Source organism: Scyliorhinus torazame, chromosome 22, assembly GCF_047496885.1.
Source record: "Scyliorhinus torazame isolate Kashiwa2021f chromosome 22, sScyTor2.1, whole genome shotgun sequence".
NCBI classification, from domain to species: domain Eukaryota; kingdom Metazoa; phylum Chordata; class Chondrichthyes; order Carcharhiniformes; family Scyliorhinidae; genus Scyliorhinus; species Scyliorhinus torazame.
Window position 1 is genome coordinate 8269028 of NC_092728.1, and position 27872 is coordinate 8296899.

The 27872-nt window shown below is 63.1% G+C and overlaps 2 protein-coding genes across 2 annotated transcripts in view; one reads left to right on the forward strand and one right to left on the reverse strand.

The window, feature by feature from the left end:
• LOC140398897 (semaphorin-3F-like) overlaps positions 1-27872 on the forward strand; it is a 558403-nt gene that overhangs the window by 96464 nt on the left and 434067 nt on the right. The gene's annotated exons all lie outside the window — the stretch shown is intronic.
• Positions 2324-10725, reverse strand: LOC140398899 (ras-like GTP-binding protein O-RHO). Its single transcript, XM_072487865.1, has 3 exons — positions 10634-10725; positions 8623-8813; positions 2324-2527 (listed from the first exon to the last, which is right to left on the reverse strand). Exons 2-3 carry the CDS (start codon positions 8776-8778, stop codon positions 2339-2341), a joined length of 345 nt encoding a protein of 114 aa, XP_072343966.1. The 5' UTR covers positions 8779-8813; positions 10634-10725; the 3' UTR covers positions 2324-2338.

Genomic DNA, 27872 nt, shown 5'->3' on the forward strand with positions numbered 1-27872 from the left:
CCCATTCAGCCCCTCTCCAGCCTGTTACACAGGAACAGGAAGAGGCCCATTCAGCCCCTCTCCAGCCTGTTACACAGGAACAGGAGGAGGCCCATTCAGCCCCCCTCCAGCCTGTTACACAGGAACAGGAGGAGGCCCATTCAGCCCCTCCCAGCCTGTTACACAGGAACAGGAGGAGGCCCAATCAGCCCCTCTCCAGCCTGTTACACAGAAACAGGAGGATCCCCATTCAGCCCCTCTCCAGCCTGTTACACAGGAACAGGAGGAGGCCCATTCAGCCCCTCTCCAGTCTGTTACACAGGAACAGGAGGAGGCCCCATTCAGCCCCTCTCCAGCCTGTTACACAGGAACAGGAGGAGGCCCATTCAGCCCCTCTCCAGCCTGTTACACAGGAACAGGGGGAGACCCATTCAGCCCCTCTCCAGCCTGTTACACAGGAACAGGAGGAGGCCCATTCAGCCCCTCTCCAGCCTGTTACACAGGAACAGGAGGAGGCCCATTCAGCCCCGCTCCAGCCTGTTACACAGGAACAGGAGGCCCATTCAGCCCCTCTCCAGCCTGTTACACAGGAACAGGAGGAGGAGGCCCATTCAGCCCCTCTCCAGCCTGTTACACAGGAACAGGGGGAGACCCATTCAGCCCCTCCCCAGCCTGTTACACAGCAACAGGAGGAGGCGGCCCATTCAGCCCCTCTCCAGCCTGTTACACAGGAACAGGGGGAGGCCCATTCAGCCCCTCTCCAGCTTGTTACACAGGAACAGGAGGAAGCCATTCAGCCCCTCTCCAGCCTGTTACACAGGAACAGGAGGAGGCCCATTCAGCCCCTCTCCAGCCTGTTGCACAGGAACAGGAGGAGGGCCATTCAGCCCCTCTCCAGCCTGTTACACAGGAACAGGGGGAGGCCCATTCAGCCCCTCTCCAGCCTGTTGCACAGGAACAGGAGGAGGCCCATTCAGCCCCTCTCCAGCCTGTTACACAGAAACAGGAGGATCCCCATTCAGCCCCTCTCCAGCCTGTTACACTGGAACAGGAGGAGGCCCATTCAGCCCCTCTCCAGCCTGTTACACAGGAACAGGAGGAGGCCCATTCAGCCCCTCCCCAGCCTGTTACACAGGAACAGGAGGAGGCCCATTCAGCCCCTCTCCAGCCTGTTACACAGGAACAGGAGGAGGCCCATTCAGCCCCTCTCCAGCCTGTTACACAGGAACAGGGGGAGACCCATTCAGCCCCTCTCCAGCCTGTTACACAGGAACAGGAGGAGGCCCATTCAGCCCCTCTCCAGCCTGTTACACAGGAACAGGAGGAGGCCCATTCAGCCCCACTCCAGCCTGTTACACAGGAACAGGAGGCCCATTCAGCCCCTCTCCAGCCTGTTACACAGGAACAGGAGGAGGAGGCCCATTCAGCCCCTCTCCAGCCTGTTACACAGGAACAGGAGGAGGCCCATTCAGCCCCTCTCCAGCCTGTTACACAGGAACAGGAGGAGGCCCATTCAGCCCCACTCCAGCCTGTTACACAGGAACAGGAGGCCCATTCAGCCCCTCTCCAGCCTGTTACACAGGAACAGGAGGAGGAGGCCCATTCAGCCCCTCTCCAGCCTGTTACACAGGAAGAGACCCATTCAGCCCCTCCCCAGCCTGTTACACAGCAACAGGAGGAGGAGGCCCATTCAGCCCCTCTCCAGCCTGTTACACAGGAACAGGGGGAGGCCCATTCAGCCCCTCTCCAGCTTGTTACACAGGAACAGGAGGAAGCCATTCAGCCCCTCTCCAGCCTGTTACACAGGAACAGGAGGAGGCCCATTCAGCCCCTCTCCAGCCTGTTGCACAGGAACAGGAGGAGGGCCATTCAGCCCCTCTCCAGCCTGTTACACAGGAACAGGGGGAGGCCCATTCAGCCCCTCTCCAGCCTGTTGCACAGGAACAGGAGGAGGGCCATTCAGCCCCTCTCCAGCCTGTTGCACAGGAACAGGAGGAGGCCCATTCAGCCCCTCTCCAGCTTGTTACACAGGAACAGGGGGAGGCCCATTCAGCTCCTCTCCAGCCTGTTACACAGGAACAGGGGGAGGCCCATTCAGCCCCTCTCCAGCCTGTTACACAGCAACAGGAGGAGGAGGCCCATTCAGCCCCTCTCCAGCCTGTTACACAGGAACAGGAGGAGACCCATTCAGCCCCTCTCCAGCCTGTTACACAGGACCAGGAGGGGCCCATTCAGCCCCTCGCCAGCCTGTTACACAGAAACAGGGGGAGGCCCATTCAGCCCCTCTCCAGCCTGTTACACAGGAACAGGAGGGAACCACACAATGTCGCTCAAGTGCCGTGGCCGAATGATTTAACTTTCAGTCTTGGTGTAATAACCACGGGCCTTGGGGGAGAAGGGACTGGGCTAAGGAACGCAGTATAATACCTAAACTGTCAGGGCTGTCAATCGAAAAGCACATGAGAATCACATCTGTGTCAGGGTACGAGAGGGGTCGCAGGCGGTCGTAGTCCTCTTGACCAGCAGTGTCCCAGAGTGCCAACTCCACCTGGCAAAAATATAAAACAGCAACTGTGAGTGAAGCAGATTCTGTGCCCCAGTGTTATACAGTGACAGACCCGACCCCACCAGTACTGTACCCCAGTGTTATACAGGGACAGACCCATCCCCACCAGTACTGTACCCCAGTGTTGTACAGTGACAGACCCGTCCCCACCAGTACTGTACCGCAGTGTTATACAGTGACAGACCCGTCCCCACCAGTACTGTACCCCAGTGTTATACAGTGACAGACCCGTCCCCACCAGTACTGTACCCCAGTGTTATACAGTGACAGACCCGTCCCCACCAGTACTGTACCCCAGTGTTATACAGTGACCGACCCGTCCCCACCAGTACTGTACCCCAGGGTTATACAGTGACAGACCTGTCCCCACCAGTACTGTACCCCAGTGTTACACAGTGACAGACCCATCCCCACCAGTACTGTACCCCAGTGTTACACAGTGACAGACCCGTCCCCACCAGTACTGTGCCCCAGTGTTATAGTGACAGACCCGTCCCCACCAGTACTGTACCCCAGTGTTATACAGTGACAGACCCATCCCCACCAGTACTGTACCCCAGTGTTATACAGACAGACCCATCCCCACCAGTACTGTACCCCAGTGTTATACAGTGACAGGCCCGTCCCCACCAGTACTGTACCCCAGTGTTATACAGTGACAGACCTGTCCCCACCAGTACTGTACCCCAGTGTTATACAGTGACAGACCCGTCCCCACCAGTACTGTACCCCAGTGTTATACAGTGACAGACCCGACCCCACCAGTACTGTACCCCAGTGTTATACAGTGACAGACCCGACCCCACCAGTACTGTACCCCAGTGTTATACAGTGACAGACCCATCCCCATCAGTACTGTACCCCAGTGTTATACAGTGACAGACCCGTCCCCACCAGTACTGTACCCCAGTGTTATACAGTGACAGACCCGACCCCACCAGTACTGTACCCCAGTGTTACACAGTGACAGACCAGTCCCCACCAGTACTGTACCCCAGTGTTATACAGTGACAGACCCGTCCCCACCAGTACTGTACCCCAGTGTTATACAGTGACAGACCTGTCCCCACCAGTACTGTACCCCAGTGTTATACAGTGACAGACCCGTCTCCACCAGTACTGTACCCCAGTGTTATACAGTGACAGACCCGTCCCCACCAGTACTGTATCCCAGTGTTATACAGTGACAGACCCGTCCCCACCAGTACTGTGCCCCAGTGTTATACAGTGACAGACCCGTCCCCACCAGTACTGTACCCCAGTGTTATACAGTGACAGACCCGTCCCCACCAGTACTGTACCCCAGTGTTATACAGTGACTGACCCGACCCCACCAGTACTGTACCCCAGTGTTATACAGTGACAGACCAGTCCCCACCAGTACTGTACCCCAGTGTTATACAGTGACAGACCCGTCCCCACCAGTACTGTACCCCAGTGTTATACAATGACAGACCCGTCCCCACCAGTACTGTACCCCAGTGTTATACAGTGACAGACCCGTCCCCACCAGTACTGTACCCCAGTGCTATACAGTGACAGACCCGTCCCCACCAGTACTGTACCCCAGTTATACAGTGACAGACCCGTCCCCACCAGTACTGTACCCCAGTTATACAGTGACAGACCCTTCCCCACCAGTACTGTACCCCAGTGTTATACAGTGACAGACCCTTCCCCACCAGTACTGTACCCCAGTGTTATACAGTGACAGACCCGTCCCCACCAGTACTGTACCCCAGTGTTATACTGTGACAGACCCGTCCCCACCAGTACTGTACCCCAGTGTTATACAGTGACAGACTCGTCCCCACCAGTACTGTACCCCAGTGTTATAGTGACAGACCCGTCCCCACCAGTACTGTACCCCAGTGTTATACAATGACTGACCCGTCCCCACCAGTACTGTATCCCAGTGTTATACAGTGACAGACCCGTCCCCACCAGTACTGTACCCCAGTGTTAGTGACAGACCTGACCCCACCAGTACTGTACCCCAGTGTTATACAAGGACTGACCCGTCCACACCAGTACTGTATCCCAGTGTTATACAGTGACAGACCCGTCCCCACCAGTACTGTACCCCAGTGTTATACAGTGACAGACCCTTCCCCACCAGTACTGTACCCCAGTGTTATACAGTGACAGACCCGTCCCCACCAGTACTGTACCCCAGTGTTATACAGTGACAGACCCGTCCCCACCAGCACTGTACCCCAGTGTTATACAACGACAGACCCGTCTCCACCAGTACTGTAACCCAGTGTTAGTGACAGACCTGACCCCACCAGTACTGTACCCCAGTGTTATACAGTGACAGACCCGTCCCCACCAGTACTGTACCCCAGTGTTAGTGACAGACCTGACCCCACCAGTACTGTACCCCAATGTTATACAAGGACTGACCCGTCCACACCAGTACTGTATCCCAGTGTTATACAGTGACAGACCCGTCCCCACCAGTACTGTACCCCAGTGTTATACAGTGACAGACCCATCCCCACCAGTACTGTACCCCAGTGTTACACAGTGACAGACCCATCCCCACCAGTACTGTGCCCCAGTGTTATACAGTGACAGACCCGTCCCCACCGTACTGTACCCCAGTGTTATACAGTGACAGACCCATCCCCACCAGTACTGTACCCCAGTGTTACAGTGACAGACCCGTCCCCACCGTACTGTACCCCAGTGTTATACAGTGACACAGCCGTCCCCACCAGTACTGTATCCCAGTGTTATACAGTGACAGACCAGTCCCCACCAGTACTGTACCCCAGTGTTATACAGTGACCGACCCGTCCCCACCAGTACTGTACCCCAGTGTTATACAGTGACAGACCCGTCCCCACCAGTACTGTACCCCAGTGTTATACAGTGACAGACCCGTCCCCACCAGTACTGTACCCCAGTGTTATACAGTGACAGACCCACCCCACCAGTACTGTGCCCCAGTGTTATACAGTGACAGACTCTTCCCCACCAGTACTGTACCCCAGTGTTATACAGTGACAGACCTGTCCCCACCAGTACTGTACCCCAGTGTTATACAGTGACAGACCCGTCGCCACCAGTACTGTACCCCAGTGTTACACAGTGACAGACCAGTCCCCACCAGAACTGTACCCCAGTGTTATACAATGACTGACCCGTCCCCACCAGTACTGTATCCCAGTGTTATACAGTGACAGACCCGTCCCCACCAGTACTGTACCCCAGTGTTAGTGACAGACCTGACCCCACCAGTACTGTACCCCAGTGTTATACAAGGACTGACCCGTCCACACCAGTACTGTATCCCAGTGTTATACAGTGACAGACCCGTCCCCACCAGTACTGTACCCCAGTGTTATACAGTGACAGACCCTTCCCCACCAGTACTGTACCCCAGTGTTATACAGTGACAGACCCGTCCCCACCAGTACTGTACCCCAGTGTTATACAGTGACAGACCCGTCCCCACCAGCACTGTACCCCAGTGTTATACAACGACAGACCCGTCTCCACCAGTACTGTAACCCAGTGTTAGTGACAGACCTGACCCCACCAGTACTGTACCCCAGTGTTATACAGTGACAGACCCGTCCCCACCAGTACTGTACCCCAGTGTTAGTGACAGACCTGACCCCACCAGTACTGTACCCCAATGTTATACAAGGACTGACCCGTCCACACCAGTACTGTATCCCAGTGTTATACAGTGACAGACCCGTCCCCACCAGTACTGTACCCCAGTGTTATACAGTGACAGACCCATCCCCACCAGTACTGTACCCCAGTGTTACACAGTGACAGACCCATCCCCACCAGTACTGTGCCCCAGTGTTATACAGTGACAGACCCGTCCCCACCGTACTGTACCCCAGTGTTATACAGTGACAGACCCATCCCCACCAGTACTGTACCCCAGTGTTACAGTGACAGACCCGTCCCCACCGTACTGTACCCCAGTGTTATACAGTGACACAGCCGTCCCCACCAGTACTGTATCCCAGTGTTATACAGTGACAGACCAGTCCCCACCAGTACTGTACCCCAGTGTTATACAGTGACCGACCCGTCCCCACCAGTACTGTACCCCAGTGTTATACAGTGACAGACCCGTCCCCACCAGTACTGTACCCCAGTGTTATACAGTGACAGACCCGTCCCCACCAGTACTGTACCCCAGTGTTATACAGTGACAGACCCACCCCACCAGTACTGTGCCCCAGTGTTATACAGTGACAGACTCTTCCCCACCAGTACTGTACCCCAGTGTTATACAGTGACAGACCTGTCCCCACCAGTACTGTACCCCAGTGTTATACAGTGACAGACCCGTCGCCACCAGTACTGTACCCCAGTGTTACACAGTGACAGACCAGTCCCCACCAGAACTGTACCCCAGTGTTATACAGTGACAGACCCGTCGCCACCAGTACTGTACCCCAGTGTTACACAGTGACAGACCAGTCCCCACCAGAACTGTACCCCAGTGTTATACAGTGACAGACCCGTCGCCACCAGTACTGTACCCCAGTGTTACACAGTGACAGACCAGTCCCCACCAGAACTGTACCCCAGTGTTATACAGTGACAGACCTGTCCGCACCAGGGCTGTACCCCAGTGTTATACAGTGACAGACCCGTCCCCACCAGTACTGTACCCCAGTGTTATACAGTGACAGATCCGTCCCCACCAGTACTGTATCCGTGTTATACAGTGACAGACCCGTCCCCACCAGTACTGTACCCCAGTGTTATACAGTGACAGACCCATCCCCACCAGTACTGTACCCCTGTGTTATACAGTGACAGACCCGTCCCCACCAGTACTGTATCCATGTGTTATACAGCTCTGATTACACTTTTTTACCAGGAAATGGAGCAGGGATTTGGATGGCTCGAAATAAGTGTGCACAGAAAACAGGAAGTTAAAAATGTCAGTGAATGATTCGGGACCAGCTCCCAATCGGAACACCGGCTGTGGGCCGAGACGGTGGTTGAGGGAAGGATGCAAGTGTGTCACGGTTCAGTTGAGTGAAGACAAACGGTCTCAATGCGTGGGGTGTCCTCGGAGGAAGGGTTGGAGGGCCCGGCTTGTAGCTGCTGGAGTTTAGCAGAGTGAGAGGCGATATAATTGGACACCCGATACCCCAATACCCTGAGGTGGTATCGACAGGCTGGACGATGGGAGGATGTTTTCCCTTGTGGAAGAAACTAGAACCCTGAGGGTCACTGTTTTAAACTAAGGGGTCGTCCGATTAAAACGGGGATGAGGGGAAATTCTTTCTCCCAGTTCACGAGACTCTGGAGCCTTTTTTGTCGAAAGGCGGTGGAGGCACAGTCTTCGAATATTTTCACGGCCGAGGGGAAGGGATTTTGGATATTGTCACGTGTACCGAGGTACAGTGAAAAGTATTTTTCTGCGAGCAGCTCAACAGATCATTTAGTACAGGAGAAGAAATGTGAATAAAAGAAAATACATAATAGGGCAACACAAGGTACACAATGTAACTACATAAGCACTGGCATCGGGTGAAGCAGACAGGGGTGTAGTGTTAATGAAATCAGTCCATAAGAGGGTCGTTTAGGAGTCTGGTGATAGTGGGGAAGAAGCTGTTTTTGAGTCTGTTTGTGCGTGTTCTCAGACTTCTATATCTCCTGCCCGATGGAAGAAGTTGGAAGAGTGAGTAAGCCGGGTGGGAGGGGTCTTTGATAATGCTGCCCGCTTTCCCCAGGCAGCGGGAGGTGTAGATGGAGTCAATGGATGGGAGGCAGGTTTGTGTGATGGACTGGGCGGTGCTCACGACTCTGAAGTTTCTTGCGGTCCTGGGCCGAGCAGTTGCCATACCAGGCTGTGATGCAGCCCGATAGGATGCTTTCTATGGTGATCTGTAAAAGTTGGTAAGAGTCAGTGTAGACATGCTGAATTTCCTTAGTTTCCTGAGGAAGTATAGGCGCTGTTGTGCTTTCTTGGTGGTAGCGTCAACGTGGGTGGACCTGGACAGATTTTTGGAGATGTGCACCCCGAGGAATTTGAAATTTTTTGATTAACAAGGGGGGCAGGGGGCGGACATGCCCCTGCTACGCACCTGCTTGCCGTCCACCTCGATGTCTGCCACGTAATTCTCGAACACGGTGGGCACGTACACCTCAGGGAACTGATCCTTGCTGAAGACGATGAGCAGACAGGTCTTCCCACAGGCCCCGTCGCCAACAATCACCAGCTTCTTCCGGATAGCAGCCATCGCTCTCTCTGTCTGTCTCTCAGGCTGAGTGTGTGCTGCAAACAGGGAAGAAATGAAAATCAGACTCAGGATTAACTCCTCACTCGGCCGGGAGGCAGGCTGTCCCCTTCCCCGGCCGGCGAGCGAACCGCGCACCGTTCAGAATCCCGCCTGGGGCCTCGGTTAGTCACCGACGGCTCCTTCGTGGGGGGGGATCTCTTGGGGATGGAGATACAGCCCAAGGGGACACAATTCCTCCCTGTGACTGGAGGGGGCGCCAAGAGAGCGAACACACGCGAACACACACGCGCGCACACACACACGCGCGCACACACACACGCGCGCACACACACACGCGCGCACACACACACGCGCGCACACACACACACGCGCGCACACACGCGCGCACACACACACACGCGCGCACACACGCGCGCACACACACACGCGCGCACACACACACGCGCGCACACACACACACAGACACACACACAGACACACACACAGACACAGACACAGACACAGAGACACACACAGAGACACACACAGAGACACACACACAGAGACACACACAGAGACACACACAGAGACACACACACAGACACACACAGAGACACACACAGAGACACAGACACAGACACACACAGACACAGACACACACACAGACACACACACAGACACACACACAGAGACACACACAGAGACACACACAGAGACACACACAGAGACACACACAGAGACACACACAGAGACAGACACACACAGACAGACACACAGACACACACAGAGAGACACAGACAGACACACAGACAGACACACAGACAGACACACAGAGAGACACACAGAGAGACACACAGAGAGACACACACACAGAGAGAGACACACACAGAGAGAGACACACACAGAGAGACACAGACAGACACGCAGACAGACACACAGACAGACACACAGACACACACAGACAGACACACAGACAGACACACAGACAGACACACAGACAGACACACAGACAGACACACAGACAGACACACAGAGAGACACACAGAGAGACACACAGACAGACACACAGACAGACACACAGAGAGACACACAGAGAGACACACAGAGAGACACACAGACAGACACACAGACAGACACACAGACAGACACACAGACAGACACACAGAGAGACACACAGAGAGACACACAGAGAGACACACAGAGAGACACACACACAGAGAGAGACACAGACACACAGACACACACAGAGAGACACAGACAGACACACAGACAGACACACAGACAGACACACAGAGAGACACACAGACAGACACACAGACAGACACACAGACAGACACACAGAGAGACACACAGAGAGACACACAGACAGACACACAGACAGACACACAGACAGACACACAGAGAGACACACAGAGAGACACACAGAGAGACACACAGAGAGACACACAGAGAGACACACACACACAGAGAGACACAGACAGACACACAGAGAGACACAGACAGACACACAGAGAGACACACAGACAGACACACAGAGAGACACAGACAGACACACAGAGAGACACAGACAGACACACAGAGAGACACAGACAGACACACAGAGAGACACACACACACAGAGAGACACAGACAGACACACAGAGAGACACACAGACAGACACACAGAGAGACACACAGAGAGACACACAGAGAGACACACAGAGAGACACACACACACAGAGAGACACAGAGAGACACACACACAGACACACAGAGAGACACACACACAGAGAGACACACACACAGAGAGAGACACACACACAGAGAGAGACACACACACAGAGAGAGACACAGACAGACAGAGACACAGACACAAAGAAAGAGAGAGACAAAGTACCTGTCCAAAGGGAGGGGGTGAAGATCCAGGGAGTGGATGTGGCTCTGGGGAGTTCCGGGTTGGACCGGATGTGACGTCAGCGGAAATGATTGAATGCGGCGGAATTGCGTCTTTTCCGGCGGAGGAGCCAGACGTGACGTCAGGACGAGAAGGGAGGTCAACCACCGGAAGCGGGGTCTATGCCGGAAGTTGCAGCCTTAACCCGGAATTAACAGCAGAAACATTTTTTTTAAATCACCGCAGGTGTAACTTCCGGTCCGGTTCTGAGGGGCTGCAGAGTGGGGGGCTGGAGAGAGGGCGGGGTTTGAGAGTGGGCGGGGCCGGAGCGAGGGCGGGGCTGGAGAGAGGGCGGGTCTGGAGAGAGGGTGGGTCTGGAGAGAGGGCGGGGCTGGAGAGAGGGCGGGTCTGGAGAGAGGGCGGGTCTGGAGAGAGGGCGGGGCCGGAGAGGGGGCGGGGCTGGAGAGAGGGCGGGGCTGGAGAGGGGGCGGGTCTGGAGAGAGGGCGGGGCCGGAGAGGGGCGGGGCCGGAGAGAGGGTGGGTCCGGAGAGAGGGCGGGGGTGGAGAGAGGGCGGGTCTGGAGAGAGGGTGGGTCTGGAGAGAGGGCGGGGCCGGAGAGGGGGCGGGTCTGGAGAGAGGGCGGGTCTGGAGAGAGGGCGGGGCCGGAGAGAGGGCGGGTCTGGAGAGAGGGCGGGTCTGGAGAGAGGGCGGGGCCGGAGAGAGGGCGGGTCTGGAGAGAGGGCAGGGCCGGAGAGAGGGCGGGGCTGGAGAGAGGGCGGGGCTGGAGAGAGGGCGGGGCTGGAGAGAGGGCAGGGTCTGGAGAGGGGGCGGGGCTGGAGAGAGGGCGGGTCTGGAGAGAGGGCGGGTCTGGAGAGAGGGTGGGTCTGGAGAGAGGGTGGGTCTGGAGAGAGGGTGGGTCTGGAGAGAGGGCAGGGCCGGAGAGGGGGCAGGGCCGGAGCGAGGGCGGGGGTGGAGAGAGGGCGGGGCTGGAGAGGGGGCGGGGCCGGAGAGGGGGTGGGTCTGGAGAGAGGGCGGGGCCGGAGAGAGGGCAGGGTCTGGAGAGAGGGTGGGTCTGGAGAGAGGGTGGGTCTGGAGAGAGGGCAGGGCCGGAGAGGGGGCAGGGCCGGAGCGAGGGCGGGGGTGGAGAGAGGGCGGGGCTGGAGAGGGGGCGGGGCCGGAGAGGGGGTGGGTCTGGAGAGAGGGCGGGGCCGGAGAGAGGGCGGGGCTGGAGAGAGGGCGGGGCTGGAGAGAGGGCGGGGCCGGAGAGAGGGCGGGTCTGGAGAGAGGGCAGGGCCGGAGAGAGGGCGGGGCTGGAGAGGGGGCGGGGCTGGAGAGGGGGTGGGGCTGGAGAGGGGGCGGGGCTGGAGAGGGGGCGGGGCTGGAGAGAGGGCGGGGCTGGAGAGGGGGTGGGGCTGGAGAGGGGGCGGGGCTGGAGAGGGGGCGGGGCTGGAGAGAGGGCGGGTCTGGAGAGAGGGCGGGGCCGGAGAGGGGGCGGGTCTGGAGAGAGGGTGGGTCTGGAGAGAGGGTGGGTCTGGAGAGAGGGCGGGGCTGGAGAGAGGGCGGGTCTGGAGAGAGGGCGGGTCTGGAGAGAGGGCGGGGCTGGAGAGAGGGCGGGGCCAGAGAGGGGGCGGGGCTGGAGAGAGGGTGGGTCTGGAGAGAGGGCGGGGCTGGAGAGAGGGCGGGGCCGGAGAGGGGGCGGGTCTGGAGAGAGGGTGGGTCTGGAGAGAGGGTGGGTCTGGAGAGAGGGCGGGGCTGGAGAGAGGGCGGGGCCGGAGAGGGGGCGGGTCTGGAGAGAGGGTGGGTCTGGAGAGAGGGTGGGTCTGGAGAGAGGGTGGGTCTGGAGAGAGGGCGGGGGTGGAGAGAGGGCGGGTCTGGAGAGAGGGCGGGTCTGGAGAGAGGGCGGGTCTGGAGAGAGGGCGGGGCCGGAGCGAGGGCGGGGGTGGAGAGAGGGCGGGTCTGGAGAGAGGGCGGGTCTGGAGAGAGGGCGGGGCCGGAGAGGGGCGGGGCTGGAGAGGGGGCGGGGCTGGAGAGAGGGCGGGTCTGGAGAGAGGGCGGGTCTGGAGAGAGGGCGGGGCTGGAGAGAGGGCGGGGCTGGAGAGAGGGCGGGGCCGGAGAGGGGGCGGGGCTGGAGAGGGGGTGGGGCTGGAGAGAGGGTGGGTCTGGAGAGAGGGCGGGGCTGGAGAGAGGGCGGGTCTGGAGAGAGGGCGGGGCCGGAGAGGGGGCGGGGCTGGAGAGAGGGCGGGTCTGGAGAGAGGGCGGGTCTGGAGAGAGGGCGGGGCTGGAGAGAGGGCCGGGGACGGAGAGAGGGCGGGGCTGGAGAGGGGGCGGGGCTGGAGAGGGGGCGGGGCTGGAGAGAGGGCGGGGCCGGAGATGGGGCGGGGCTGGAGAGGGGGCGGGGCTGGAGAGAGGGCGGGGCTGGAGAGAGGGCGGGGCCGGAGATGGGGCGGGGCTGGAGAGGGGGCGGGGCTGGAGAGTGGGCGGGGCCGGAGCGAGGGCGGGGCTGGAGAGAGGGCGGGTCTGGAGAGAGGGCGGGGCCGGAGATGGGGCGGGGACGGAGAGAGGGCGGGGCTGGAGAGTGGGCGGGGCCGGAGCGAGGGCGGGGCTGGAGAGAGGGCGGGTCTGGAGAGAGGGCGGGGCCGGAGAGGGGCGGGGCTGGAGAGGGGGCGGGTCTGGAGAGAGGGCGGGTCTGGAGAGAGGGTGGGTCTGGAGAGAGGGCGGGTCTGGAGAGAGGGCGGGTCTGGAGAGAGGGCGGGTCTGGAGAGAGGGCGGGGCCGGAGAGGGGGCGGGGCTGGAGAGGGGGCGGGGCTGGAGAGAGGGCGGGGCCGGAGAGGGGGCGGGGCTGGAGAGGGGGCGGGGCTGGAGAGAGGGCGGGGCCGGAGAGAGGGCGGGGCCAGAGAGGGGGTGGGGCTGGAGAGAGGGCAGGGCCGGAGAGAGGGTGGGTCTGGAGAGAGGGCGGGGCTGGAGAGAGGGCGGGGCCGGAGAGAGGGCGGGGCCAGAGAGGGGGTGGGGCTGGAGAGAGGGCAGGGCCGGAGAGAGGGTGGGTCTGGAGAGAGGGCGGGGCCGGAGAGAGGGCGGGGCCAGAGAGGGGGTGGGGCTGGAGAGAGGGCAGGGCCGGAGAGAGGGTGGGTCTGGAGAGAGGGCGGGTCTGGAGAGAGGGCGGGGCTGGAGAGAGGGCGGGTCTGGAGAGGGGGTGGGTCTGGAGAGAGGGCGGGGCCGGAGAGAGGGTGGGTCTGGAGAGGGGGTGGGGCTGGAGAGAGGGCGGGGCTGGAGAGAGGGCGGGTCTGGAGAGGGGGTGGGGCTGGAGAGAGGGCAGGGCTGGAGAGAGGGCGGGGACAGAGAGAGGGCGGGGCTGGAGAGGGGGCGGGAATGGGGAGGGGGCGGGGCTGGAGAGAGGGCGGGGACAGAGAGAGGGCGGGGCTGGAGAGAGGGCGGGGACGGAGAGAGGGCGGGTCTGGAGAGAGGGCGGGGCCAGAGAGGGGGTGGGGCTGGAGAGAGGGCGGGGACAGAGAGAGGGCGGGTCTGGAGAGAGGGCGGGGCTGGAGAGAGGGCCGGGGACGGAGAGAGGGCGGGGCTGGAGAGGGGGCGGGAATGGGGAGGGGGCGGGGCTGGAGAGAGGGTGGGTCTGGAGAGAGGGCGGGGCTGGAGAGAGGGTGGGTCTGGAGAGGGGGCGGGGCTGGAGAGGGGGCGGGGCTGGAGAGAGGGCAGGGCCAGAGAGTGGGCGGGGCCGGAGCGAGGGCGAGGGTGGAGAGAGGGTGGGTCTGGAGAGAGGGCGGGGCTGGAGAGAGGGCCGGGGACGGAGAGAGGGCGGGGCTGGAGAGAGGGCCGGGGACAGAGAGAGGGCGGGGCTGGAGAGGGGGCGGGGCTGGAGAGAGGGCGGGGACAGAGAGAGGGCGGGGCTGGAGAGGGGGCGGGAATGGGGAGGGGGCGGGGCTGGAGAGAGGGTGGGTCTGGAGAGAGGGCGGGGCTGGAGAGAGGGTGGGTCTGGAGAGAGGGCCGGGGACGGAGAGAGGGCGGGGCTGGAGAGAGGGCGGGTCTGGAGAGGGGGCGGGGCTGGAGAGAGGGCCGGGGACGGAGAGAGGGCGGGGCCGGAGAGGGGCGGGGCTGGAGAGAGGGCGGGGCCGGAGAGAGGGCGGGGGTGGAGAGAGGGCGGGTCTGGAGAGAGGGCCGGGGACGGAGAGAGGGCGGGGGACGGAGAGAGGGCGGGGCCGGAGAGGGGCGGGGCTGGAGAGAGGGCGGGTCTGGAGAGAGGGCGGGTCTGGAGAGAGGGTGGGTCCGGAGAGAGGGCGGGGGTGGAGAGAGGGCGGGTCTGGAGAGAGGGTGGGTCTGGAGAGAGGGCGGGGCCGGAGAGGGGCGGGTCTGGAGAGAGGGCGGGGCCGGAGAGGGGGCGGGGCTGGAGAGGGGGCGGGGCTGGAGAGGGGGCGGGGCTGGAGAGAGGGCAGGGCTGGAGAGGGGGCGGGTCTGGAGAGAGGGCGGGGCCGGAGAGGGGGCGGGGCTGGAGAGAGGGCGGGTCTGGAGAGAGGGCGGGGCTGGAGAGAGGGCGGGGCTGGAGAGAGGGCGGGGCCGGAGCGAGGGCGGGGCCGGAGAGGGGCGGGGCCGGAGAGAGGGTGGGTCCGGAGAGAGGGCGGGGGTGGAGAGAGGGCGGGTCTGGAGAGAGGGTGGGTCTGGAGAGAGGGCGGGGCCGGAGAGGGGCGGGTCTGGAGAGAGGGCGGGGCCGGAGAGAGGGCGGGGCTGGAGAGAGGGCGGGGCTGGAGAGAGGGCGGGGCTGGAGAGAGGGCAGGGTCTGGAGAGAGGGCGGGGCCGGAGAGAGGGCGGGTCTGGAGAGAGGGCGGGTCTGGAGAGAGGGCGGGTCTGGAGAGAGGGCGGGGCTGGAGAGAGGGCAGGGTCTGGAGAGAGGGCGGGGCCGGAGAGAGGGCGGGTCTGGAGAGAGGGCGGGTCTGGAGAGAGGGCGGGTCTGGAGAGAGGGCGGGGCCGGAGAGAGGGCGGGTCTGGAGAGAGGGCGGGTCTGGAGAGAGGGCGGGGCCGGAGAGAGGGCGGGTCTGGAGAGAGGGCGGGGCTGGAGAGAGGGCGGGGCTGGAGAGAGGGCGGGGCTGGAGAGAGGGCGGGGCTGGAGAGAGGGCAGGGTCTGGAGAGGGGGCGGGGCTGGAGAGAGGGCGGGTCTGGAGAGAGGGCGGGTCTGGAGAGAGGGTGGGTCCGGAGAGAGGGCGGGGCCAGAGAGGGGGCGGGTCTGGAGAGAGGGCAGGGCCGGAGAGAGGGCGGGGCCGGAGAGAGGGCGGGGCCAGAGAGGGGGCGGGTCTGGAGAGAGGGCGGGGCCGGAGAGAGGGTGGGGCTGGAGAGAGGGCAGGGCCGGAGAGAGGGTGGGTCTGGAGAGAGGGCAGGGCCGGAGAGAGGGCGGGGCCGGAGAGAGGGTGGGTCTGGAGAGAGGGCAGGGACGGAGAGAGGGGGCGGGGCTGGAGAGAGGGTGGGTCTGGAGAGAGGGCGGGTCTGGAGAGGGGGCGGGGCTGGAGAGAGGGTGGGTCTGGAGAGAGGGCGGGTCTGGAGAGAGGGTGGGTCTGGAGAGAGGGTGGGTCTGGAGAGAGGGCGGGTCTGGAGAGAGGGCGGGTCTGGAGAGAGGGCGGGGCTGGAGAGAGGGCGGGTCTGGAGAGAGGGTGGGTCTGGAGAGAGGGCGGGTCTGGAGAGAGGGTGGGTCTGGAGAGAGGGTGGGTCTGGAGAGAGGGCAGGGCCGGAGAGGGGGCAGGGCCGGAGCGAGGGCGGGGGTGGAGAGAGGGCGGGGCTGGAGAGGGGGCGGGGCCGGAGAGGGGGTGGGTCCGGAGAGAGGGCGGGGCCGGAGAGAGGGTGGGGCTGGAGAGAGGGCGGGGCTGGAGAGAGGGCGGGTCTGGAGAGAGGGCAGGGCCGGAGAGAGGGCGGGGCTGGAGAGGGGGCGGGGCTGGAGAGGGGGTGGGGCTGGAGAGGGGGTGGGGCTGGAGAGGGGGCGGGGCTGGAGAGGGGGCGGGGCTGGAGAGAGGGCGGGGCTGGAGAGGGGGTGGGGCTGGAGAGGGGGCGGGGCTGGAGAGGGGGCGGGGCTGGAGAGAGGGCGGGTCTGGAGAGAGGGCGGGGCCGGAGAGGGGGCGGGTCTGGAGAGAGGGTGGGTCTGGAGAGAGGGTGGGTCTGGAGAGAGGGTGGGTCTGGAGAGAGGGCGGGGCTGGAGAGAGGGCGGGGCCAGAGAGGGGGCGGGTCTGGAGAGAGGGTGGGTCTGGAGAGAGGGCGGGGCTGGAGAGAGGGCGGGGCCAGAGAGGGGGCGGGTCTGGAGAGAGGGTGGGTCTGGAGAGAGGGTGGGTCTGGAGAGAGGGCGGGGCTGGAGAGAGGGCGGGGCCGGAGAGGGGGCGGGTCTGGAGAGAGGGCGGGTCTGGAGAGAGGGCGGGGCCGGAGCGAGGGTGGGTCTGGAGAGAGGGTGGGTCTGGAGAGAGGGTGGGTCTGGAGAGAGGGTGGGTCTGGAGAGAGGGCGGGTCTGGAGAGAGGGTGGGTCTGGAGAGAGGGCGGGTCTGGAGAGAGGGCGGGTCTGGAGAGAGGGCGGGTCTGGAGAGAGGGCGGGTCTGGAGAGAGGGCGGGGCCGGAGCGAGGGCGGGGGTGGAGAGAGGGCGGGTCTGGAGAGAGGGCGGGTCTGGAGAGAGGGCGGGGCCGGAGAGGGGCGGGGCTGGAGAGGGGGCGGGGCTGGAGAGAGGGCGGGTCTGGAGAGAGGGCGGGTCTGGAGAGAGGGCGGGGCTGGAGAGAGGGCGGGGCTGGAGAGAGGGCGGGGCCGGAGAGGGGGCGGGGCTGGAGAGGGGGTGGGGCTGGAGAGAGGGTGGGTCTGGAGAGAGGGCGGGGCCGGAGAGGGGGCGGGGCTGGAGAGAGGGCGGGTCTGGAGAGAGGGCGGGTCTGGAGAGAGGGCGGGGCTGGAGAGAGGGCCGGGGACGGAGAGAGGGCGGGGCTGGAGAGGGGGCGGGGCTGGAGAGGGGGCGGGGCTGGAGAGAGGGCGGGGCCGGAGATGGGGCGGGGCTGGAGAGGGGGCGGGGCTGGAGAGAGGGCGGGGCTGGAGAGAGGGCGGGGCCGGAGATGGGGCGGGGCTGGAGAGGGGGCGGGGCTGGAGAGAGGGCGGGGCTGGAGAGAGGGCCGGGCTGGAGAGAGGGCGGGTCTGGAGAGAGGGCGGGGCTGGAGAGAGGGCAGGGTCTGGAGAGGGGGCGGGGCCGGAGAGGGGCGGGGCTGGAGAGGGGGCGGGTCTGGAGAGAGGGCGGGTCTGGAGAGAGGGTGGGTCTGGAGAGAGGGCGGGTCTGGAGAGAGGGCGGGGCTGGAGAGAGGGCGGGGCCAGAGAGGGGGCGGGGCTGGAGAGGGTGGGTCTGGAGAGAGGGCGGGGCCGGAGAGAGGGTGGGTCTGGAGAGAGGGCGGGGCTGGAGAGAGGGCGGGTCTGGAGAGAGGGCGGGTCTGGAGAGAGGGCGGGTCTGGAGAGAGGGCGGGGCCGGAGAGGGGGCGGGGCTGGAGAGGGTGGGTCTGGAGAGAGGGTGGGTCTGGAGAGAGGGCGGGTCTGGAGAGAGGGCGGGTCTGGAGAGAGGGCGGGGCCGGAGAGGGGGCGGGGCTGGAGAGGGTGGGTCTGGAGAGAGGGTGGGTCTGGAGAGAGGGCGGGTCTGGAGAGAGGGCGGGTCTGGAGAGAGGGCGGGGCCGGAGAGGGGGCGGGGCTGGAGAGGGTGGGTCTGGAGAGAGGGTGGGTCTGGAGAGAGGGCGGGTCTGGAGAGAGGGCGGGGCCGGAGAGGGGGCGGGGCTGGAGAGGGGGCGGGGCTGGAGAGAGGGCGGGGCCGGAGAGGGGGCGGGGCTGGAGAGGGGGCGGGGCTGGAGAGAGGGCGGGGCCGGAGAGAGGGCGGGGCCAGAGAGGGGGTGGGGCTGGAGAGAGGGCAGGGCCGGAGAGAGGGTGGGTCTGGAGAGAGGGCGGGGCTGGAGAGAGGGCGGGGCCGGAGAGAGGGCGGGGCCAGAGAGGGGGTGGGGCTGGAGAGAGGGCAGGGCCGGAGAGAGGGTGGGTCTGGAGAGAGGGCGGGGCCGGAGAGAGGGCGGGGCTGGAGAGAGGGCGGGTCTGGAGAGAGGGCGGGGCCGGAGAGAGGGTGGGTCTGGAGAGAGGGCGGGGCCGGAGAGAGGGTGGGTCTGGAGAGAGGGCGGGGCTGGAGAGAGGGCGGGTCTGGAGAGGGGGTGGGGCTGGAGAGAGGGTGGGTCTGGAGAGAGGGTGGGTCTGGAGAGAGGGTGGGTCTGGAGAGAGGGCGGGGCTGGAGAGAGGGCGGGTCTGGAGAGGGGGTGGGGCTGGAGAGAGGGCAGGGCTGGAGAGAGGGCGGGGACAGAGAGAGGGCGGGGCTGGAGAGAGGGCGGGGCCAGAGAGAGGGCGGGGCTGGAGAGAGGGCGGGGACGGAGAGAGGGCGGGTCTGGAGAGAGGGCGGGGCCAGAGAGGGGGTGGGGCTGGAGAGAGGGCCGGGGACGGAGAGAGGGCGGGTCTGGAGAGGGGGCGGGAATGGGGAGGGGGCGGGGCTGGAGAGAGGGTGGGTCTGGAGAGAGGGCGGGGCTGGAGAGAGGGTGGGTCTGGAGAGGGGGCGGGGCTGGAGAGGGGGCGGGGCTGGAGAGGGGGCGGGGCTGGAGAGAGGGCAGGGCCAGAGAGTGGGCGGGGCCGGAGCGAGGGCGAGGGTGGAGAGAGGGTGGGTCTGGAGAGAGGGCGGGGCTGGAGAGAGGGCCGGGGACGGAGAGAGGGCGGGGACAGAGAGAGGGCGGGGCTGGAGAGGGGGCGGGAATGGGGAGGGGGCGGGGCTGGAGAGAGGGTGGGTCTGGAGAGAGGGCGGGGCTGGAGAGAGGGCGGGGACAGAGAGAGGGCGGGGCTGGAGAGGGGGCGGGAATGGGGAGGGGGCGGGGCTGGAGAGAGGGTGGGTCTGGAGAGAGGGCGGGGCTGGAGAGAGGGCCGGGGACGGAGAGAGGGCGGGGCCGGAGAGGGGCGGGGCCAGAGAGGGGGCGGGGCTGGAGAGAGGGCGGGGCCGGAGAGGGGGTGGGTCTGGAGAGAGGGCGGGGGTGGAGAGAGGGCGGGGCTGGAGAGAGGGCGGGGCCAGAGAGAGGGCGGGTCTGGAGAGAGGGTGGGTCTGGAGAGAGGGCGGGGCTGGAGAGAGGGCGGGGCTGGAGAGAGGGCAGGGGACGGAGAGAGGGCGGGGCTGGAGAGAGGGCGGGGCCAGAGAGAGGGCGGGTCTGGAGAGAGGGTGGGTCTGGAGAGAGGGCGGGGCTGGAGAGAGGGCGGGGGTGGAGAGAGGGCGGGGCTGGAGAGAGGGCGGGGCTGGAGAGGGGCGGGGGTGGAGAGAGGGCGGGTCTGGAGAGAGGGCGGGGCTGGAGAGAGGGCGGGTCTGGAGAGAGGGCGGGAATGGGGAGGGGGCGGGGCTGGAGAGAGGGCGGGGCTGGAGAGAGGGCGGGGGACGGAGAGAGGGCGGGGCTGGAGAGAGGGCGGGGCTGGAGAGAGGGCGGGGCTGGAGAGAGGGCAGGTCTGGAGAGAGGGCGGGGCTGGAGAGAGGGCGGGTCTGGAGAGAGGGCGGGGCTGGAGAGGGGCGGGGGTGGAGAGAGGGCGGGTCTGGAGAGAGGGCGGGAATGGGGAGGGGGCGGGGCTGGAGAGAGGGCGGGGCTGGAGAGAGGGCGGGGGACGGAGAGAGGGCGGGGCTGGAGAGAGGGCGGGGCTGGAGAGAGGGCCGGGGACGGAGAGAGGGCGGGGCTGGAGAGGGGCGGGGCTGGAGAGAGGGCGGGGGACGGAGAGAGGGCCGGGGACGGAGAGAGGGCGGGGCTGGAGAGAGGGCGGGGGACGGAGAGAGGGCCGGGGACGGAGAGAGGGCGGGGGACGGAGAGAGGGCGGGGCTGGAGAGGGGCGGGGCTGGAGAGAGGGCGGGGCTGGAGAGAGGGCGGGGACGGAGAGAGGGCCGGGGACGGAGAGAGGGCGGGGGACGGAGAGAGGGCGGGGCTGGAGAGGGGCGGGGCTGGAGAGAGGGCGGGGCTGGAGAGAGGGCGGGGCTGGAGAGAGGGCGGGTCTGGAGAGAGGGCGGGGCTGGAGAGTGGGCGGGGCTGGAGAGAGGGCGGGGACGGAGAGAGGGCGGGGCTGGAGAGAGGGCCGGGGACGGAGAGAGGGGGCGGGGCTGGAGAGAGGGCGGGTCTGGAGAGAGGGCGGGTCTGGAGAGAGGGCGGGGCTGGAGAGAGGGCGGGGACGGAGAGAGGGCGGGGCTGGAGAGAGGGCCGGGGACGGAGAGAGGGGGCGGGGCTGGAGAGGGGGCGGGTCTGGAGAGAGGGCGGGTCTGGAGAGAGGGCGGGTCTGGAGAGAGGGCAGGGCTGGAGAGAGGGCGGGTCTGGAGAGAGGGCGGGTCTGGAGAGAGGGCGGGGCTGGAGAGAGGGCGGGGACGGAGAGAGGGCGGGTCTGGAGAGAGGGCGGGTCTGGAGAGAGGGTGGGTCTGGAGAGAGGGCAGGGCTGGAGAGAGGGCGGGTCTGGAGAGAGGGCGGGTCTGGAGAGAGGGCGGGGCTGGAGAGAGGGCGGGGACGGAGAGAGGGCGGGTCTGGAGAGAGGGCGGGAATGGGGAGGGGGCGGGGCTGGAGAGAGGGTGGGTCTGGAGAGAGGGCGGGGCTGGAGAGAGGGCGGGGCCGGAGAGGGGGCGGGTCTGGAGAGAGGGCGGGGCCAGAGAGGGGGTGGGGCTGGAGAGAGGGCGGGTCTGGAGAGAGGGTGGGTCTGGAGAGAGGGCGGGGCTGGAGAGAGGGCGGGGCTGGAGAGGGGGCGGGGCCGGAGAGAGGGCGGGGCCGGAGAGAGGGCGGGGCTGGAGAGGGGGCGGGGCTGGAGAGGGGCGGGGCTGGAGAGAGGGCGGGGCTGGAGAGAGGGCGGGGCTGGAGAGAGGGCGGGTCTGGAGAGAGGGCGGGGCTGGAGAGTGGGCGGGGCTGGAGAGAGGGCGGGGACGGAGAGAGGGCGGGGCTGGAGAGAGGGCCGGGGACGGAGAGAGGGGGCGGGGCTGGAGAGAGGGCGGGTCTGGAGAGAGGGCGGGTCTGGAGAGAGGGCGGGGCTGGAGAGAGGGCGGGGACGGAGAGAGGGCGGGGCTGGAGAGAGGGCCGGGGACGGAGAGAGGGGGCGGGGCTGGAGAGGGGGCGGGTCTGGAGAGAGGGCGGGTCTGGAGAGAGGGCGGGTCTGGAGAGGGGGCGGGTCTGGAGAGAGGGCGGGGCTGGAGAGAGGGCGGGGACGGAGAGAGGGCGGGTCTGGAGAGAGGGCGGGTCTGGAGAGAGGGTGGGTCTGGAGAGAGGGCAGGGCTGGAGAGAGGGCGGGTCTGGAGAGAGGGCGGGTCTGGAGAGAGGGCGGGGCTGGAGAGAGGGCGGGGACGGAGAGAGGGCGGGTCTGGAGAGAGGGCGGGAATGGGGAGGGGGCGGGGCTGGAGAGAGGGTGGGTCTGGAGAGAGGGCGGGGCTGGAGAGAGGGCGGGGCCGGAGAGGGGGCGGGTCTGGAGAGAGGGCGGGGCCAGAGAGGGGGTGGGGCTGGAGAGAGGGCGGGTCTGGAGAGAGGGTGGGTCTGGAGAGAGGGCGGGGCTGGAGAGAGGGCGGGGCTGGAGAGGGGGCGGGGCCGGAGAGAGGGCGGGGCCGGAGAGAGGGCGGGGCTGGAGAGAGGGCGGGGCTGGAGAGAGGGCCGGGGACGGAGAGAGGGCGGGGCTGGAGAGGGGGCGGGGCTGGAGAGAGGGCGGGGACAGAGAGAGGGCGGGGCTGGAGAGGGGGCGGGAATGGGGAGGGGGCGGGGCTGGAGAGAGGGTGGGTCTGGAGAGAGGGCGGGGCTGGAGAGGGGGCGGGGCTGGAGAGAGGGCGGGTCTGGAGAGAGGGCGGGGCCGGAGAGAGGGCGGGTCTGGAGAGAGGGCGGGTCTGGAGAGAGGGCGGGGCCGGAGAGAGGGCCGGGATGGGGAGAGGGCGGGGCTGGCGAGGGCGGGGCTGGAGAGGGGGCGGGGCCAGAGAGAGGGCGGGGCTGGAGAGAGGGCGGGGCTGGAGAGGGGGCGGGTCTGGAGAGAGGGCCGGGGACGGAGAGAGGGCGGGGCTGGAGAGAGGGCGGGGCCGGAGAGAGGGCGGGGCCGGAGAGAGGGCCGGGATGGGGAGAGGGCGGGGCTGGCGAGGGCGGGGCTGGAGAGGGGGCGGGGCCAGAGAGAGGGCGGGGCTGGAGAGAGGGCGGGGCTGGAGAGGGGGCGGGGACGGAGAGAGGGCGGGTCTGGAGAGAGGGCGGGGCCGGAGAGGGCCGGGATGGGGAGAGGGCGGGTCTGGAGAGGGCGGGGCTGGAGAGGGGGCGGGGCCAGAGAGAGGGCGGGGCTGGAGAGAGGGCGGGGCTGGAGAGGGGGCGGGGACGGAGAGAGGGCGGGTCTGGAGAGAGGGCGGGGCCGGAGAGGGCCGGGATGGGGAGAGGGCGGGTCTGGAGAGGGCGGGGCTGGAGAGGGGGCGGGGACGGAGAGAGGGCGGGTCTGGAGAGAGGGCGGGTCTGGAGAGAGGGCGGGGACGGAGAGAGGGCCGGGATGGGGAGAGGGCGGGGCTGGCGGGGGGGCGGGGCCAGAGAGAGGGCGGGGCTGGAGAGAGGGCAGGAATGGGGAGAGGGCGGGGCTGGAGAGGGCGGGTCTGGAGAGAGGGCAGGGATGGGGAGAGGGCGGGGCTGGAGAGGGCGGGGCTGGAGAGGGGGTGGGGCCAGAGAGAGGGGTGTGGTTTATTGACAAGTATACCGAGGTACAGTGGAAAGTATTGTTCTGCGTACAGTCCAGCCAGATCATTCCATTTGTGAAAAACACAGGACATACGATAAATACACAGGCATCGGGTGAAGCATACGGAGTGTGTGGCACTACTTAGTCGTGAAGATTGTGGAGGGTCCATAAGGCACTCATTTAGGAGTCTGGTGACAGTGGGGAAGAAGCTGTTTTTGAATCTGTTAGTGTGCGTTCTCAGACTTCTGTGTCTCCTGCCGGATGGAAGCAGTGGTTAGCACTGTTGCTTCACAGCGCCAGGGACCCGGGTTCGATTCCCGGCTTGGGTCACTGTCTGTGCGGAGTCTGCACGTTCTCCCCGTGTCTGCGTGGGTTTCCTCCGGGTGCTCCGGATTCCTCCCACAAGTCCCGAAAGACGTGCTGTTAGGTGAATTGGACATTGTGAATTCTCCCTCTGTGTACCTGAACAGGTGCCGGAATGTGGTGACTAGGGGATTTTCACAGTAACTTCATTGCAGTGTTAATGTAAGTCTACTTGTGACACTAATAAAGATGATTATTATTAAGTTCAAAGAGAGAATAACCCGGGTGGGAGGGGTCTTTGATTATGCTGCCCGCTTTCCCCAGGCAGCGGGAGGTGTAGACGGAGTCAATGGATGGGAGGCAGGTTCGTGTGATGGACTGGGCGGTGTTCACGACTCTCTGAAGTTTCTTGCGGTCCTGGGCTGAGCAGTTGCCATACCAGGCTGCGATGCTGCCAGATAGGATGCTTTCTGTGGGGCATCCGTAAAAGGTGCTAAGAGTTAATGTGGACATGCCGAATTTCCTTAGTTTCCTGAGGAAGTATAGGCGCTGTTGTGTTTTCTTGACGTGGGTGGACCAGGACAGATTTCTGGAGATGTGTACCCCAAGGAATTTGGTGTTGATCTCTTGGTGCTCCTCTTCTGGAGTCAAGGTCGTCAAGATTTCAGTTTCTTGTGGGTTGTCAAGAGAGGCTGAGGTTTTAATTGACGTGGTCTCACTGGACTCAAGAGTAGTTTTACTTTGTTGAGTGCTTCTGCACTGACGAGCTGAGATCTGTCTCGCTGTGATCTTGCACATGGTGTATGCTGATTGTGATCACTGTGTCACTATTCTCACATACTACTTGGACATTCATCGTATTCTTGTTCAAATAGGCTGGGTAGACTTTCATAGTCTGCTTCGTGCACAGTTGTCGCTCTGGAGTCTTCAATTGCTTCCATTCTGGAGTCAATGCGCTCTCTGTGGAGGCTTGTGTCGCTCTCTCTGTGGAGTCTTCCATCGCTCTCTGTGTGGAGTCATGCAGTGTTCCCTTGTGGGGTCGATCTGTGCTCTCCCAAAGGAGTCGTTCAGTACTCGCTCTGTGGGGTTGTTTTCTTCTTGGGTATTTGACAGGTTGCTGTCATCCAATGTATCGACGATCTGTCGTTGCATCAGGGTATTGGATACATCTACCATGAGCAGAGTCATGTTGAGCTTTTCAACCGTGTCGCTGATGGTTTTATGATCATATCTGAATAACTCAGCCATGTCAGAGTAGTATTCTTCGATAAACAAATCATCTGCCGTGGTTTTGGATCTGTTAATCTGCTCTTCACGTTGCATGCTGCAAACTGCCTGTTCCAGGGGGCTGTGAAAGTTAATTTCAACTGCTGGTTGAAATTTCCGGCAATGTTGTGCCTTTTGAGGTTAACGTTTTGGGTTTTGTACCCTGCGTTGCGATCTTCAGGCATTTCTTCTGACGTCACGCGTACCAATTGATTGCGCGTGTGCAAACCGATCATCGGGCGTTGGGCCCTTTTTCTTCAACTGCGCATGCGCGGCTCGCGCATGCTCAGTTCGATCTGCGAACGGTGTGCGATCTTTTTCCAACTGCGCGTGCGCAGAACGGAATTTTGCCGGTTTGCGTCTTTTGTTGATGTGCGCGTGTGCGGACAGTTTTGAATCCGAGGCTCCGCAGTGAGGAAGCTGGTTTGAACACCGAGACTCCATTTTACGTTGCTCAGCCTCATGGAGAGCATTCTTAAAGGGGTTATAGATCTCTCCAGCTTGATGTCCTGCTATTGCTAGGAGCACTGCTATTTTTCTTTCTTCAGAGGCTGTGCACAAATCATTAGTTGGAACATTTGTTTAAATATTTTCCAGTTATAATTTAAGTTACCGGTTGTTTTCAGCTGCCATGGGGGTAGAACAAGTTCCATCGAATCAGTCGGTCGTCGAGGATCCAAATGCTGCAAAGCCTTCCAAAATCGAATGTACGAGTTTTCGTTTCTTTTCAATCTAGTAAGCGTTCTGAAGCCAGGCCTGGTACCATATATTATTTCCTACGTCCGAATAAAGCTCATAGTCTTCCCGTTGACTTCACTGAGTAAGTTTGTTCTCCCTCCAGAGCTTACACTAGATGTTACATGTGAGCTGTCTGTGTCCTGCCACGAGCTGCCTTTCGTCTGTCTATTTTATACCTCTCTAGTGCTCCCTCTAGTGATTACTTAGTTGTAGTGTATTTACATTAACCCCTTGTGTACATACAGATGTGCAGATCACTACAGGGGTGAGAGACACGGGGAGAAGGTGCAGCTCCACATGGGCAGTGACCCAGGGCCGGGATCACACCCGGGTCCTGGGCGCCATGAGGCAGCAGTGCTAATATGTCCTGGGAGTGTTTCATGGGGACAGTGTAGAGGGAGCTTTACTCTGCATCTAACCCCGTGCTGTATCTGTCCTGGGGGTGTTTGATGGGGACAGTGTAGAGGGAGCTTTACTCTGTATCTAACCCCGTGCTGTACCTGTCCTGGGAGTGTTTGATGGGGACAGTGTAGAGGGAGCTTTACTCTGTATCTAACCCCGTGCTGTACCCGTCCTGGGAGTGTTTGATGGCGACAGTGTAGAGGGAGCTTTACTCTGTATCAAACCCCGTGCTGTACCTGTCCTGGGAGTGTTTGATGGGGACAGTGTAGAGGGAGCTTTACTCTGTATCTAACCCTGTGCTGTACCTGTCCTGGGAGTGTTTGATGGGGACAGTGTAGAGGGAGCTTTACTCTGTATCTAACCCCGTGCTGTACCTGTCCTGGGGGTGTTTGATGGGGACAGTGTAGAGGGAGCTTTACTCTGTATCTAACCCCGTGCTGTACCTGTCCTGGGAGTGTTTGATGGGGACAGTGTACAGGGAGCTTTACTCTGTATCTAACCCCGTGCTGTACCTGTCCTGGGAGTGTTTGATGGGGACAGTGTAGAGGGAGCTTTACTCTGTATCTAACCCCGTGCTGTGCCTGTCCTGAGAGTGTTTGATGGGGACAGTGTAGAGAGAGCTTTACTCTGTATCTAACCCCGTGCTGTACCTGTCCTGGGAGGGTTTGGGACTAACACATATTACCCGAATGGTGATTATTCAGTCCTGTACCAATCCTGTCTCCCTCACATTCTGTAGAAAGGCAGCTTCGAAGTGACTGTGTTGCCGCAGCCTGAGTCTAAACAGCAAGTCCCTTCTTGTGATGTGTGAACAAGTGAGAGCCAGACACAGAGGCTGGAAATGGAACAGGAATCCTCGGAATGCAGACTCCGGATGTTTCCTCAGACAACGAGCGGATCGTGTTAGTGGGTGAGAGTTCATGGCTCAATGTGCAGAGTCAGATCTCTCCTCTGGAAGTTCTGACTCTGACCTCCCTCCTCTCCCTCGCCTCGCAATGCCCTGCCTCACACTCCCCTTGCATTCCCTCAGGCTCCCTCGCCTCCAGCTCCCAGCACTTCCAGGCATCATTTAAACAACCTGGAGACACATGAGGGACGGGTAACGGTATCTAATCGGAGGTCAACATCCCAGCCATGGTTTGAATGAGGGTCAGGACCAGGCCACACTGCCCCTCCGACCCGCTCCCCATTCTGTAAGATCACAGCTCATCTCAACCCCACATTCCCGTTGTTAGTGGTGAATCTATCTGCCTCTGCGTTTGAACCAGTCAGTGGTGCTGTCTACATCGCTGCCAGGGGGCGAGGGCGCGACATGTCGCTGTCAACCCCCCAGCTCCCCCACCATGATTACTTTGTATACACCAGACATTAAACTCGCCCTCTCTCTGCGTCCCGTCTCTGCGTCCCCTCACTCTCCGTCCTCTCTCTCTCCATCCTCTCTGTCTGCGTAAACTCTCTGTCCTCTCTCTCTGCATCCTCTCTCTAGACTCTCTCTGTGATTCACTCTCTGCATCCAGTCTCTCTGTCATTGTCTCTGCATACTGTCTCTCTCTGTCTCTCCATGTCTCTCTCTCGGTCCCTTTCTCTGTTTCTGTTCCTGTCTCTCTCTCTCTCTGTCCTCCGTGTCTCTCTCTCTCTCTCTCTCTCTGTCCTCCGTGTCTCTCTCTCTGTCCCTCTCTCTGTCTCTCGTTCTCTCTCTTCCTCTCTCTCGTTGTCACTCTCTCTTTATTGTGATGAATGTGGGATTTTCTGATATATTGCGTTATATGTATTTGGTACGGTGAGGTGTGTGTGACTGCTGCGGTCACGTTTTAAAGGAATCCTGGTTTG

Bases quoted from the DNA above. Each gene is read 5' to 3' on its own strand.
- LOC140398899 (XM_072487865.1), bottom strand. From the start codon at position 8,778: ATGGCTGCTATCCGGAAGAAGCTGGTGATTGTTGGCGACGGGGCCTGT. The intron at 2,528-8,622 runs GTGCGTAGCAGG...TATTTTTGCCAG, and splicing joins TCGAGGTGGACGGCAAGCAG to GTGGAGTTGGCACTCTGGGA.